At 42.8% G+C, this 13,361-nt stretch overlaps 1 protein-coding gene across 6 annotated transcripts in view; it reads left to right on the forward strand.

Moving 5' to 3' along the window:
• cemip (cell migration inducing hyaluronidase 1) overlaps positions 1-13,361 on the forward strand; it is a 241,455-nt gene that overhangs the window by 203,053 nt on the left and 25,041 nt on the right. For all 6 annotated transcript variants that reach the window (XM_028015467.1, XM_028015468.1, XM_028015470.1 and 3 more), the window contains one exon: positions 1,084-1,295. In XM_028015467.1, the coding sequence (XP_027871268.1) occupies positions 1,084-1,295 (212 nt within the window). The remainder of the gene's footprint in view (positions 1-1,083; positions 1,296-13,361) is intronic.

Genomic DNA, 13,361 nt, shown 5'->3' on the forward strand with positions numbered 1-13,361 from the left:
TCATTAGATTTCAACCACAAAACAACATTGATTCAATGGTATTTTTTCAACATTGGCTAGAATTGGATGATTGTTTGTTGGTCAGTTGTCGACCTCAACCAAAAATCAACTATTTTGACTGTAATTCAACTTTGAATTACCATTCTGTGCTATCTGGGTCATATATTAAATGATAAAATATTGGCCTATTTTTTGTTTCATTCTTTTTAATTGCTTTCTAGGCTGCAATTTATTCACACATAAGGAAGGGATAATAACATTAGGGAGGCAACAAAAACCTAAATACCATGATGGTTTGAATTTAATTACTGTATTTTATAAGTGAATGAATAAGGGACATATTAAACCTGGGGAACGACTGGGGTGCCGTTCGCATACACCTCAGAAAGTATGTAGTTCTGCCCCTGTGCACATAGTACAGAGAATCTCCTTTAGTATGAACTGAACTGAATCACACATTAACCAGTTATAGAGAGCAACTTGCCTCTGCAAAGTGCTGTAAGATGCCCTTGTGGAGCTCAGGTGCTGTTTGTGGCTGTACTCTAATAATCAGACAAAATTTAGTTTGTGGCTGCAACAACAGGTGTGTTTTAAAAGTGCTCCTAAAACAAAAAGACAGAGTTTCTTTGATAAGTGGTAGTTTTCATTGCCTACCGAAAGATAAGGAAACAAAAAAAATTTGGCTAAAAATTCTAAACTTGAAGATAGAACCCAAAATGCCTTATGTGTGCTCATTTCATTTTGTGGACAAAAATCCAACGGAAGAAAACCCGCATCTCTGAAGCAACTGAGGATGAAGCAAATGAAGTAGCTAAATAAGCTAAGGCGGGTTATTCTTCAAGTCGCCATTCCTCCCACAATAGCTGTAGGTAACATAATACAATACAATACAATATTGCCGCATTTAAGCTGTGATAGTTGGAGTTCCCACATATTTCATAGCCTAAGACCTCTGACAAACACCGGTTGGAGAGTTGCTAACATATAAACAAATGGCGAAAGTTGTTTAATGAAATTCATTTTTGTTTTATGTTCTTCATTTATAGTAGATGTCATCTACTTCTTTTGCTATGTTCTTCCCAGATCTACATCCAAACTCGAAAACCTGCCAACTTGAACATGCAAATAGCGAGGAATGAATATCCTGACTGGCCACTGACATTAGAAGGTGCCCTAGGAAAGAAGAAGCATTACCAGCAATTCCAGCCAGTGATCACATTAGCCAAAGGTTACACAGTCCACTGGGATCAGACAGCACCAGCAGAGGTCACCATTTGGCTCATCAACTTCAATAAGTAAGTAGATTATGAGCAGTTGTTCTTACAACACAGCAGCAATGAAATTGTATTTCATTGTGTTTGCCTTTTTAAGACTCTCTTGAAAAGGCATTTTTGAATTATTGACATTTATTTTCTATCCTTGGTGATACATGTTTGGATTGATGTCACCTGCATGACAACAATGCATAAGACAGGGCTCAAACTAAAACATTGGAAAACACTAAAAGAGCATGAATAGGACTGTATTTCAGCTTATTTTCCACGTTAATAATTAGGGGTGTAACAAGACCTCGCAATATTAAGCATTAGACAGTTGTGGTCAGCAAGGCTTTGCCTGTTGAATTTCTAATAGATGTCCCAACTACACTTAAGTCGGTCTGACAACATTTTGTGTTTCTAGTAAATGACAACATGGCTGATATTCTATGCCAACTGGAAATTAGAAAATAGTGCACTACAATACATTAAATAAACATTCAGAAGCAATACATTCTGCATACAAAAAATGTGTGTTTAAAAGTCAGTAAATTTTATGTCTTCTCATAATTCCAGTCTTTAGCCTTTAATTGTTTCTTAGGTTGTTTTGCAAGGCTGCCCTCCCCTGCCCTCTACTTCAGAGGGATTGTTGAACTGAGTTGTTACCGATTTCTTCCTGATGGAAAGGGGGAGAAGTGGCAGCATCCTGGGTGAAAAGGGTTTCTTAAAATGTTTTTTGTCTGCTTTTTGAGCAGGCAGGCTGAATAGATGTCATCAATTTTGGGCAAAGGGTATATGATGATCCACTATGATGTTTGGTAACCCTCTGCCAGATCTTTTTCTCTACGGCTGTAGAATAGAATATAACACTGTGCAGCAGTAAGTCAGTGTGGGCTATATTTTACATCAATAGAATCTGATCAGGAACTGCTGATCAGATTCTATTGATGTAAAATATAGCTCCTGATCAGATTCTATTGATCAGACAATAGACAACAAAAAAGTCTCTCTACTGGACTTTTTTAATTAGTTATTTGTTGCTGAGGCTCCAAGTGAGATCCTCTGAGATGTGAACTTCTACGAATTTGAAAGCAGCTGCTGGACCCTTTCCACTTGTTCCATTTATGCTAAGCCCTGGATGGATTGTCCTCTTTTTCCTGAAGTCAAAGATTATATCCTTCATCTTCTTAGTTTTTAGGATGAGGTTACTGAACTATGCTGTCAGCTTCTGAACCTTTAACCTATAGACTCACTGATCATTGTCTCTAATGAGGCCTACAACAGTTGTGTTATCTGAATATTGTCAAGAAAACCTGAGCTCATCCCACTTCCCCATGCTGGAGATTTTAGTTTAACAGTAATAATAAATAAAATTATCTTTAAAATGAATCACTCAAGTGACATCTAGGCCCAACAGTAGACTTGAATGTCAATAAAATAAATCTGGTTGTGTGTGTTGTTTTTGTCTCATGCAAACTTTGCTTTAATTCTACTTTTTTTCTATCTAATCATAAGAAATCATAGTCAGTCAGAAAGAGTCATTAAACAGGAAAAGCAGGTTTCCTGGAAAAAGAGGAAGTAAGTTTCCAGCCTGCAGATATATAAAAATAGCTGAGACTATTCCTTATTTTAAAGCATGAAAGTTTAAAGAATGAAATCTAAACATTTTGAGTAATTTGATAAGATTCAAAGTAAAATACTTATATTAATAATGGTTTACTTGTAATAATATTTACACGTACATTTGTGAGAACACTTACAAGAAAAACAAGTAACTGTAACTTTGTATCAAATAATTAGAATCATGGATTATTCTTGGTTTCTTTTCAGAAAAACATCTGTAATAGCTCACATTAAGATCATAATAAGAGTAACTAATAAGTTATGGTTATACAATCATAAATGAATGCTAAATCAGAGAAGCTAAAGAAAATAAATGTGATATAAATGTGATTTTGACATTGAACTTGAAATGGTGTAAAAAGGTGTAACTGCAATTAAACATCACTGATATGTTGGAGGTAGATGGTAGGTGAAAGGTGAAAGGATAAGGGAAAAAGGGGAACTAACAGGAGAGCAGAGATGATCAACGCCTTATTTAGAGAAAAGGTCGTGCAGGCAAGAGACATAGGAGGTTGAGCAACCCTGAGACATTAGCACAGACATCAGGAAATGTCTGTAAGACAGTGATGGATATGAGATCATCTGTCTAAGCAGACAGCCAATGAAACCCTATAAAAGGTGGGTGCAAAAGAGGAACCGTTGTTGGATCCTCCGGGCAGCTTCGAGCCAAGATCGAGATGGACAAAGAACTCTGCAGCTGAAGAAGAGCCGGGGCCACAGAGACGAAGACTGTCCTGCTCATGAGGACCAACCGTCAGGCCCACAACCTGTGGCTTCGAATCGCACTTCTCTCATCGGCTGGGTTCAGACCCCAAAGACAAAGATGAAGACAAAGACAAAGGCAAAGACAAAGAAGAAGAACTGGTGCCTTTTTTCCTGCCAGCACCAAGTCCTGTGTGACCTCAGCATCCATGCGGAGAAGAAGCTCATCAGACCTACAGAGATTCCTGCCTTCGCCAATCAACTTCCTCCTCCTGCTGCAACACCTTCTTCATCATCAGGCCAGGTCTGGGGTTCGAAACGTCATACTCCGTCCGTCTCTCTCAAAGGTTCCCTTTTTTAGTTCTCAGTGTCAGCAGTAGGGAAAGATAGACTAGATGATTGATTTTACTTATTTGATTATTTCTGCTACTGAATTAAGCTGTACTGACCCTTGCAAAAATGCTTTACTAATAAAATATTTAGCATAAAGAAAATCTAAAAGATGTTGTGGACATTCAGTTAATGAGTCACCTTAAGGTTCTTTGATGGTTGTAAAATAGCTGTGATGTTTGATTCTGGAGAGGAAGAGGTGGAAAATGTTTTTAGGTTGCTGGTAGCCTATATGTAAAACATCATCCTTGGGACTCGCCCGAGTCACTAAAACCTACCTGGTTCAATAACAAATGCAAGTTGCAAAATAGAGAACGAGCGACCGTTAACAGGTGTGCTCTGTGAAACTAGTTGGCTGTAGGCTGCTCAGTCTGGCTAATTCACAGGGGGAAGAAGGGTGGGACACCTGGATGTAGGCCGTCAGATAACCAGGCGAATCGTTTCTCGAAACCAGCTTAAACAGAGTTTACTTCAGTTCTGGACAGGGTAAATCCCAGCAGATTTAGAAAACTCAACGGACCCGTTAGACGGAGAGCTGGTAGCACATCTCCCCTCTCAGAAGAGGAAGTACGAGAGTGAGAGAGTAGAGACACAAAGGGGGGGGGGTGTCGCGCAACAACAATATTTAAACAAGACGTTACAGTCATGGGTAGCTTTGAAATCAAAGGTAAACACAGTGTTGTATAGTAACAAAGTAAAAATACTTAAGTATATTTTGGAGTACTTCATACTTTCCTGGAGTATGAAAATTTTTGATGACTTTCACTTTTACTTCACTATATTTCCGAACTTAATTGCGTACTTTTACTCCGATACATTTTCAATGTGTGGTTTAGTTACTCGTTACAAAAAAGCGAGAGAGAGAAACAAAGTGTTTTGACCCCACCTACTGATTAGCAAGTAGCAAGCAGGCTACCGAACAAAGTCCGTAGCCTACTTGCCTGGGCTTGTTCATCACCACCAATAGGATACACCTGTTTCGCTTCTCCCATTAAACACAAAGCAAGTCTCGCAATCAGCAGCAGACTGCAACTACGTCGGACACGGCTCCAGGGGAACCACCAGCTGGTGATGAGAGCCCATGGCCTTATTTAAACACAATATACTCTTTCGTGGGTGTTAAAGATTCGTCGTACCGCATGCAGTTTATGTTATTCCTGCGCGAAGATGTGGAAATTCTATCTTACAAAAACTCCCCGTCCAACTTGAAGAAACACATCGAGGTAACTTCTTATGAAATGGTTATAATCCTCCTGTTTCAGTAACTATAGCTTGGTCACTAGACACTACTGTATCGTGAAACGTTGACCATAAGTGAACTTTGGCATTGTTTCAGTTCCACACGTGATGTATTTAGCTTAGGCTTAATGTTGACTGTAGCAGGCTACCTAGACTCCTCTGTTCAAGGGGGAACAGAAGCCATAGCGATAGCAATTTAGACTAAATTTAACGAATATAGGAAAGGCATGCAAGTTCAAAACCAGGTTTACAGATGCCAATAAGCCGCATTTCCCTCCCAATTCTTTTTTTCTTTTGCATAATGACCAGTTGTGTGCACCACCTACTGACTGTAGCATTGACTGATTCACTGATTTGTGAAGTAGAGTAATCGTAACAGCTCTTTTTCTTCATGTTGGCCGCATTTTCTGTACTATTAATTTTTCTCATTTTCAGCACTGATCTTACCTTGAAGGGAAAACTTAAGGTTTACAAAAACTTTGTATTTTCTGTCCTGGAGGGTTTACTAAGAAGCTGGTTCAGTTGTAAAGCAGGTTAAGTTAACCTTGTGCTATAGGTAAAGCACCTAATTTTCTTAACTAAATGATGCCTGCAGGTATATCTATTAGCAGGTTTAATTTTGCCTGCACTTGGTTGTGTACATTATTTTAAGTGTATTTGACAAGTTTACCAAAATATAAAAAATGTCATTCAAACTACATTTGCTTTGTTTTACTTTTTACTTGTACTTTTCATTACATTACTTGAGTACATCCATTTTTACAGTAATTTCCATACTTAAGTACAAGAAGTTTCAGATACTTTAAGACTTTAACTCAAGTAACATTTCAGTCAGTGACTTCGACTTTTACCAAACTCATATTTTGGAGAGGTACTTGTACTTTTACTTGACTCTGAGATTTCAGTACTTTATACAACACTGGGTAAACAGAGAGTAAAGGACGGGGCAGCGCACACAGGCTTGGGCTGTACCTGTGCTGTGTGTGTCTGTTGGTTCACCTGACCTGCTCTGTAAAGTGGTGATGATGCCACTGTGTTTTTATGGCAACCTTAGCATTCATTCATGGATGGACATAAACAGCTATGATGTGAACTGCATTAAGCTCCTCTGGCTGATAAAAGAGTCCGCATTTCAGCAGCAGATACTCAACATCTGGGCGACAGTGCTTCAGTACAGTCCACCACAGTTTGTTCAAATTTATACACACACCACCACCTCTTGATTTTCCAATTGCAGTACGACAATTGGAAAGTCAAGCTATTGCTATTGCTATTGTCCTACTGTATCTCTGCAGTAGGACAAGGGGCAATTATTGTGTGTGGGTGTAATTTGGGTAATTACACCCAAATTACACCCAAATTACATTTTGGGTAGATTACCCAAATTGTAGATTTGGGTAATCTACAAACACTACTGTTTGTGAACGTAGTGTGACTGGCAGAAATTCAGCATGAACCACCACAATGCACAGTGGATTGTGAGATACGTCAATCAATCAATCAATCAATCAATCAATCAGTCAAATTTTATTTGTATAGCACATTTCAGCAGTAAGACATTTCAAAGTGCTTTACATCATTACAAACACAGAATCACAATGCAATATAGAATCAATCATTAAGTCAAGTTACATCAATAAATTTGTAATTGATTACATTTCAAATACAATTCTAAACAGGTGGGTTTTCAGTTGAGATTTAAAAGAAGTCAGTGTTTCAGCTGTTTTACAGTTTTCTGGAAGTTTGTTCCAAATTTGTGGTGCATAGATGCTAAAAGCTGCTTCTCCTCGTTTGGTTCTGGTTCTGGGGATGCAGAGCAGACCAGAATCAGAAGACCTGAGAGGTCTGGAAGGTTGATACAACAACAGCAGATCTTTAATGTATTGTGGTGCTAAGCCGTTCAGTGATTTGTAAACTAACAACAGTATTTTAAAGTCTATTCTTTGAGCTACAGGGAGCCAGTGGAGGGACTTTAAAACTGGTGTTATGTGCTCTATCTTCCTGGTGTTAGTGAGAACGTGAGCATCAGCATTCTGGATCAGCTGCAGCTGTTTGATTGATTTGTTGGACAGACCTATGAAGACGCTGTTGCAATAATCAATACGACTAAAGATGAACGCATGGATGAGTTTCTCTAGATCTGGATGAGACATTAGTCCTTTAATCCTGGAAATGTTCTTCAGGTGATAGAAGGCCGACTTTGTAACTGTTTTTATGTGGCTCTGGAGGTTCAGGTCAGAGTCCATCACTACTCCCAGGTTTCGGGCCTGATCGCTGGTTTTCAGTTGTAATAACTGAAGCTGTGCATTGACTCTAGATCGTTCCTCTTTAGGTCCAAAAATAATAACTTCAGTTTTGTTTCTGTTCATCTGGAGAAAGTTTTGGCACATCCACACATTTATCTGTTCTAAGCATCTGTTCAGTGATTGGATGGGTTCTGAGTCATCTGGTGACATCGTAATGTAGAGCTGTGTGTCATCTGCATAGTTATGGTAGCTAATATTATTTCCTGTTATAACCTGAGCTAGTGGGAGCATATAAATATTGAATAAAAGGGGTCCTAGGATTGAACCTTGGGGTACCCCACATGTGACCTTTGACCTCTTTGATGAGAAGTTTTCAATTAAAACAAAGAAATCCCTGTTCTTTATGTAGGATTCAAACCAGTTTAGCACTGGACTGGAGAGTCCAACCCAACTCTCCAGTCGATTCAGTAATATGTCATGGTCAACAGTGTCAAAAGCTGCACTGAGGTCCAACAGAACCAGCACTGTGGTTCTCCCACAGTCCGTATTTATATGGATGTCATTGAACACTTTTACGAGGGCGGTCTCTGTGCTGTGGTGAGCACGAAAACCAGACTGGAAGGAGTCAAAGAGGTTGGTTATAGTTAGGAAGCTAGTTAATTGTTTACACACAGCTTTTTCAATAACTTTGCTGATGAATGGGAGGTTGGAGATCAGCCAGTAATTCTGCATTAGTGATTTGTCCAGACTGTTCTTTTTTATAAGTGGTTTGATTACTGCTGTTTTCAAAGCCTGGGGGAAAACGCCTGATGAGAGCAATGAGTTACTATTTGGATCAGATCAGAAACAATAACAGGCAGGACTTTCTTAAAGAAATGTGAGGGTAAAACATCCAGACAGCAGGAACTGGAGCTTAGTTGACTTATAATTTCCTGTAGGGTTTTATAATTAAGTAGTTGAAATTGGGTCATTTTTCCTGTATTTGTTTTGTTTGGGCACAGCATTGGTACTGACTTTATAGTGGATGTACAGATTAATTCTCTGATTTTTTGAAATTTCTCTGAAAAGAAGCTGGAAAACTGGTTGCAGGCAGCAATACATTGGAATTCAGGCGGTAACGTCACAGGAGGGTTTGTGATTCTGTCAACTGTTGCAAATAAAGCTCGAGCATTTTTAATGTTTTTGTTTATGACATCTGCAAAGAAAGCCTCTCTTGCATGTTTTAGTGTTAAATGATAGTTACGTAGTCTTTCTTTATAGATGTCACAATGAACGTGGAGTTGAGTTTTACACCATTTTCGTTCTGCCCTACGGCAGATTGTCTTGCAGATCTACCTGTTTGTGCATTTCTCCATGGAGATTTCTTTTTGCCAGACACAACTTTCATTTGAATTGGGGCAATGGAATCAATAATATCTGAAACTTTAGACTGAAAATCATTTACCAACTTATCTACATCATTACAGCTTAAGGGTGAGGAAGAAGAGTAGATTTGATTAAAAGTTTCTGCTGTGTTTTCAGTGAGAGAACGTTTTGTGATGGTTGCTGTTTGTCCAAGTTGTCATGTCGGACGCTAATCGCTTGACCCACATGCAGAACACAATCAGGAGATGGAGGAATCAGATAAATAAAATTTATTAATGAACAGATCAACAGAAGTGAAATGTGAATAAGTTCGGGCCCCCACTGGATCCAGGGCGTGAGTGATCTGAGGACTGAAGAGATGACAGGTAAGTGGATTGTAGGAATTATGGGGAAGGTGGAATGGAGCGGGCTTACTGGGAGAGATGAAGGGGATTCGCCAGGGAGGAAAGTTGTAGAGAGGCTGGAGTCCGGGTTCTTGCACAGGAGAGGGGTTCCGATGGCGGGGAATAGCCGAAGGGAGGCACGTCGGAGGGCAGGCAGGTAGTCGGACCGTAGTCGACCGAGGGACGTTTCCACAGGAGGAATCCTGGTCAGGGAGGTCAGAAGGGAAAAAACTCAGATTAGCAGAGTACACAGATAAATTCTCAGAGAACAAAGCTCAGAGGGGCTCAGGGTACCAAAACAGGTAAGACACTCCGGCGCCGGCGAACTGGCCACCCGCTCCTCTTATGCTGGTGTTGATGAGGCTGATAACGCACAGGTGTGCGGTGACCATCCTCCTCCAGAAACCTCCTTGTGGCTCCCCCTGGTGGACAAAACAACTCTCTACAAAAACTCCAGCCTCTAACAGTACCCCCCCCCTAACGGTCGCCACCTGGCGGCCCCAAAGAAACAGAAGGCAAAGAAGAACGGTACTCGGTTATAAGGGCCGGATCCAAGATGAAAGAACCGGGCACCCAAGAACGTTCCTCCGGGTCATAGCCCTCCCAATCGACGAGGTACTGCCACCCGCGACCTCGCCGACGGGAGTCCACGACCCGGCGGACAGTGTAGGTTGGGTGCCCATCCACGTCTCGGGCGGGGTGAGGGGGCTCAGAGGGAGGGCATAGAGCACTTGTCCGGACTGGTTTAACTCGGGAAACGTGGAACGTGGGGTGAATGCGCATGGAGGAAGGCAGGCGAAGACGGACAGCGGTGGGACTGAGGACGGATTCAATTTCGTACGGACCAATGTACCTGGGGGAGAGTTTTTTAGACATCGATTTGAAGGGAATGTCACGAGCAGAGAGCCACACCTTTTGTCCGGGGGCGTAATGAGGGGCGGGTACCCTTTTCCGGTCAGCGTAGCGGCGATTCTGGTCAGCGGTGCGATTGAGAGCGGAGATGGTTGCATTCCAGATGTTTCTACATCGACGGACGTGATGCTGAACAGAGGTGACAGCTATCTCTTTCTCATCCGAAGGGAAGAGAGGGGGTCGGTAGCCCAAGGAGACCTCAAAGGGAGAGAAACCCGTGGCTGCGGAGATGTGTGTGTTGTGTGCGTATTCAACCCAGGGCAGGAACTGGCTCCAATCAGACGGGTTGGTGGACGTAAAGCACCTCAGGGTTGACTCCAGCTCTTGATTCATCCTCTCCGTTTGCCCATTAGATTGGGGATGATACCCAGACGTCAAGGTGGGTTTAGCATCAAGAGCTGAGCAGAAATGCCTCCAAACTTGTGACGTGAACTGGGGGCCGCGGTCCGACAGGATCTCCTGAGGAATGCCGTGGAGTCGAAAAACATGTTTAATAAGAAGTTGTGCCATCTGGAATGCCGTGGGGAGTTTTCTGAGAGGGATGAGATGGCAGGATTTAGAAAAACGATCCATCACAGTGAGAATAGTGGTCATACCTCTGGAAACTGGAAGTCCGGTAACAAAATCTATGGAGATGTGCGACCAGGGGCGTCTTGGAATGGGTAAAGGTTGAAGGAGGCCTGCTGGAGGTTGGTGAGATGGCTTATTTCTGGCACAAACGGAACAGGCGAGTACGTAATCCTTTACATCTTTGTGTAAAGAAGGCCACCAGAAGCGGCGATTTACCAGGGCTGTGGTATGACTGATCCCGGGGTGTGCAGCGAACTTAGCTGTATGTAACCAATGGATGAGGCGGGCGCGGACAGAAGTGGGTACGAAGGTGCGATCAGCGGGACCGGTGCCGGGATCTGGTTCAGCTTGCTGCGCTTGACGAATCACGTCTTCCATCTCCCAGGTAACGGAGGCAACGGTGCAGCTGGGTGGAAGAATGGTGGTGGGAGTCTTCCCAGAGTCGTCTGGAGAGTATAATCTGGATAGCGCATCGGGTTTGATATTTCTAGAACCGGGGCGAAAAGAAATAGACAGGTTAAATCTAGAAAAGAACAGCGACCAGCGGGACTGACGGGGATTGAGTCGTTTGGCAGACTGGAGGTAGGCTAAGTTTTTATGGTCCATCCAGACTAGCACTGGGTGCTCAGCCCCCTCCAGCCAATGCCGCCACTCCTCCAGCGCCAGCTTGATGGCCAGTAACTCACGATCGCCCGCATCGTAGTTACGTTCAGCAGGTGACAGTCTGCGAGAAAAAAATGCACACGGATGAGTCTTCTTGTCAGCGTCGGAGAACTGAGATAGTACGGCTCCGACTCGTGTTTCAGAGGCGTCCACCTCCACTATAAACTGTCTATTAGGATCGGGTTGAATGAGAACCGGTGCCTGAGCAAAAAGTGATTTGAGGTGGAGAAAAGCCCTTTCAGCCTCGGGTGTCCATTCAAACGGTATCTTGGTGGAAGTGAGTGCGGTGAGGGGTAGGGCCGTTTGGCCCTAAAACGTCTGTAGAAGTTAGCGAAGCCCAAGAATCTCTGCAACTGTTTGCGGGTCTGCGGTACCGGCCACTCCAATACTGCTTTGATCTTTTCCGTTGTTGGCCTTACCTGCCCGCCCTCGAGTATGAACCCTAAGAACGTCACAGATGTTTGGTGGAACTCGCACTTTTCAGCTTTAACAAAAAGCTTATTCTCTAAGAGACGTTGAAGAACCATCCGGACATGTCTCTTGTGTTCTGCAATGTTCCTGGAAAAAATAAGAATATCATCGAGATAAACAAAGACGAAAATGTTGAGAAAGTCTCGGAGAACATCATTAACTAGGGCCTGAAAAAAGGCCGGGGCGTTGGATAAACCAAAGGGCATAACTAGATACTCGAAGTGACCTAGAGGGGTTTTGAATGCAGTCTTCCATTCATCCCCCTGGCGGATGCGGAGCAGGTGATAAGCATTCCGTAGGTCCAGTTTTGTGAAAACCGTAGCACCATGAACAGGTTCTAGAGCGGAAGAAAGAAGAGGTAATGGATACTTGTTTTTAACTGTAATCAAGTTCAATCCCCTATAATCAATGCATGGTCTTAACGATCCATCCTTCTTCCCTACAAAAAAAAATCCCGCTCCTAAAGGAGAGGATGAGGGACGAATGATGCCTGCAGCCAAGGAGTCCTTTCGCACCCAGAATCTATGAGTACGGAAAAATTTAAAGAATCATTTCTGACAAACAGAGTGGCAGGGAGAAGTAGTCGAGGAGAATCTATCTTTTCTTGTTTTAACTGGCCCGCCAGCCTCCTCTCATCTACTGACGGGCCTGGGCTTTTGCCCGACTAGGACAGATAGCGATGTAATGGCCTGGCGACCCGCAGTACAGACACAGATGGGAGCTCAGCCTCTTTTGCCGTTCCTCGGGAGTCAGTCGAGCTCGCCCAATCTGCATGGGTTCTGGTTCTGACCGGGTCTGTGAGGGAAACGGAGGTTGAGATAATGGTGACACTGGAGAGAGAGCAAACTTCACAGGCGGACTCCTCCTGGTCTTTTCTTTATTACGATCCCTCATGCGGTTGTCTAAACGAATAGCAAGGGAAATTAAGTCATTCAGGGAGTTTGGTTCATCTGTAGTGGCTAGTTCGTCCTTTAGTGACTCATTAAGGGCTTGAAAAAACATGCTTTTCAGAGCCCGTTCGTTCCATCCTGAAGAGGCTGCCCTGATCCTGAAGTCTACAGCAAAATCTGCCACAGATCTTGGCCCTTGTTTAATAGACCATAGATTTCTAAAACTAGAGGTGTTATCGGGTTCTTGACAGAAAGTCTGTTTAAACTCCACCAGGAACTCGTCAAACGAGCAGCCAAAGTTGGATGGATCTTTAAATCTAGCCTCTGCCCAATCCAGAGCTCTTCCTGACAGATGAGAAATTATGTATGAAATCTTAGCTCCATCATGAGCAAAACTCCGTGGAGAGTTATTAAAAGCTAGGGAGCATTGTAAAAGGAATCCCCCACAACGATTGATTTCACCTGAGTATTTCTCTGGGTTGGGTGGGCGTGTCTCAGAAAATCCGGGATGGACTGGAGGTGATGGATCTGGAGCCGAGTCTGGAGCAGGGACTGGTTTGGGAGCTGGAGCGGCGCCGGCAGCAGCGCCCTGTTGAAGAGCCCTTTGCAACAAGTTAGCCAGGTTGTCCAAACGCTGGTTGGTTTCATGCT

The sequence above is a fragment of the Xiphophorus couchianus genome, chromosome 4 (assembly GCF_001444195.1).
Source record: "Xiphophorus couchianus chromosome 4, X_couchianus-1.0, whole genome shotgun sequence".
NCBI classification, from domain to species: domain Eukaryota; kingdom Metazoa; phylum Chordata; class Actinopteri; order Cyprinodontiformes; family Poeciliidae; genus Xiphophorus; species Xiphophorus couchianus.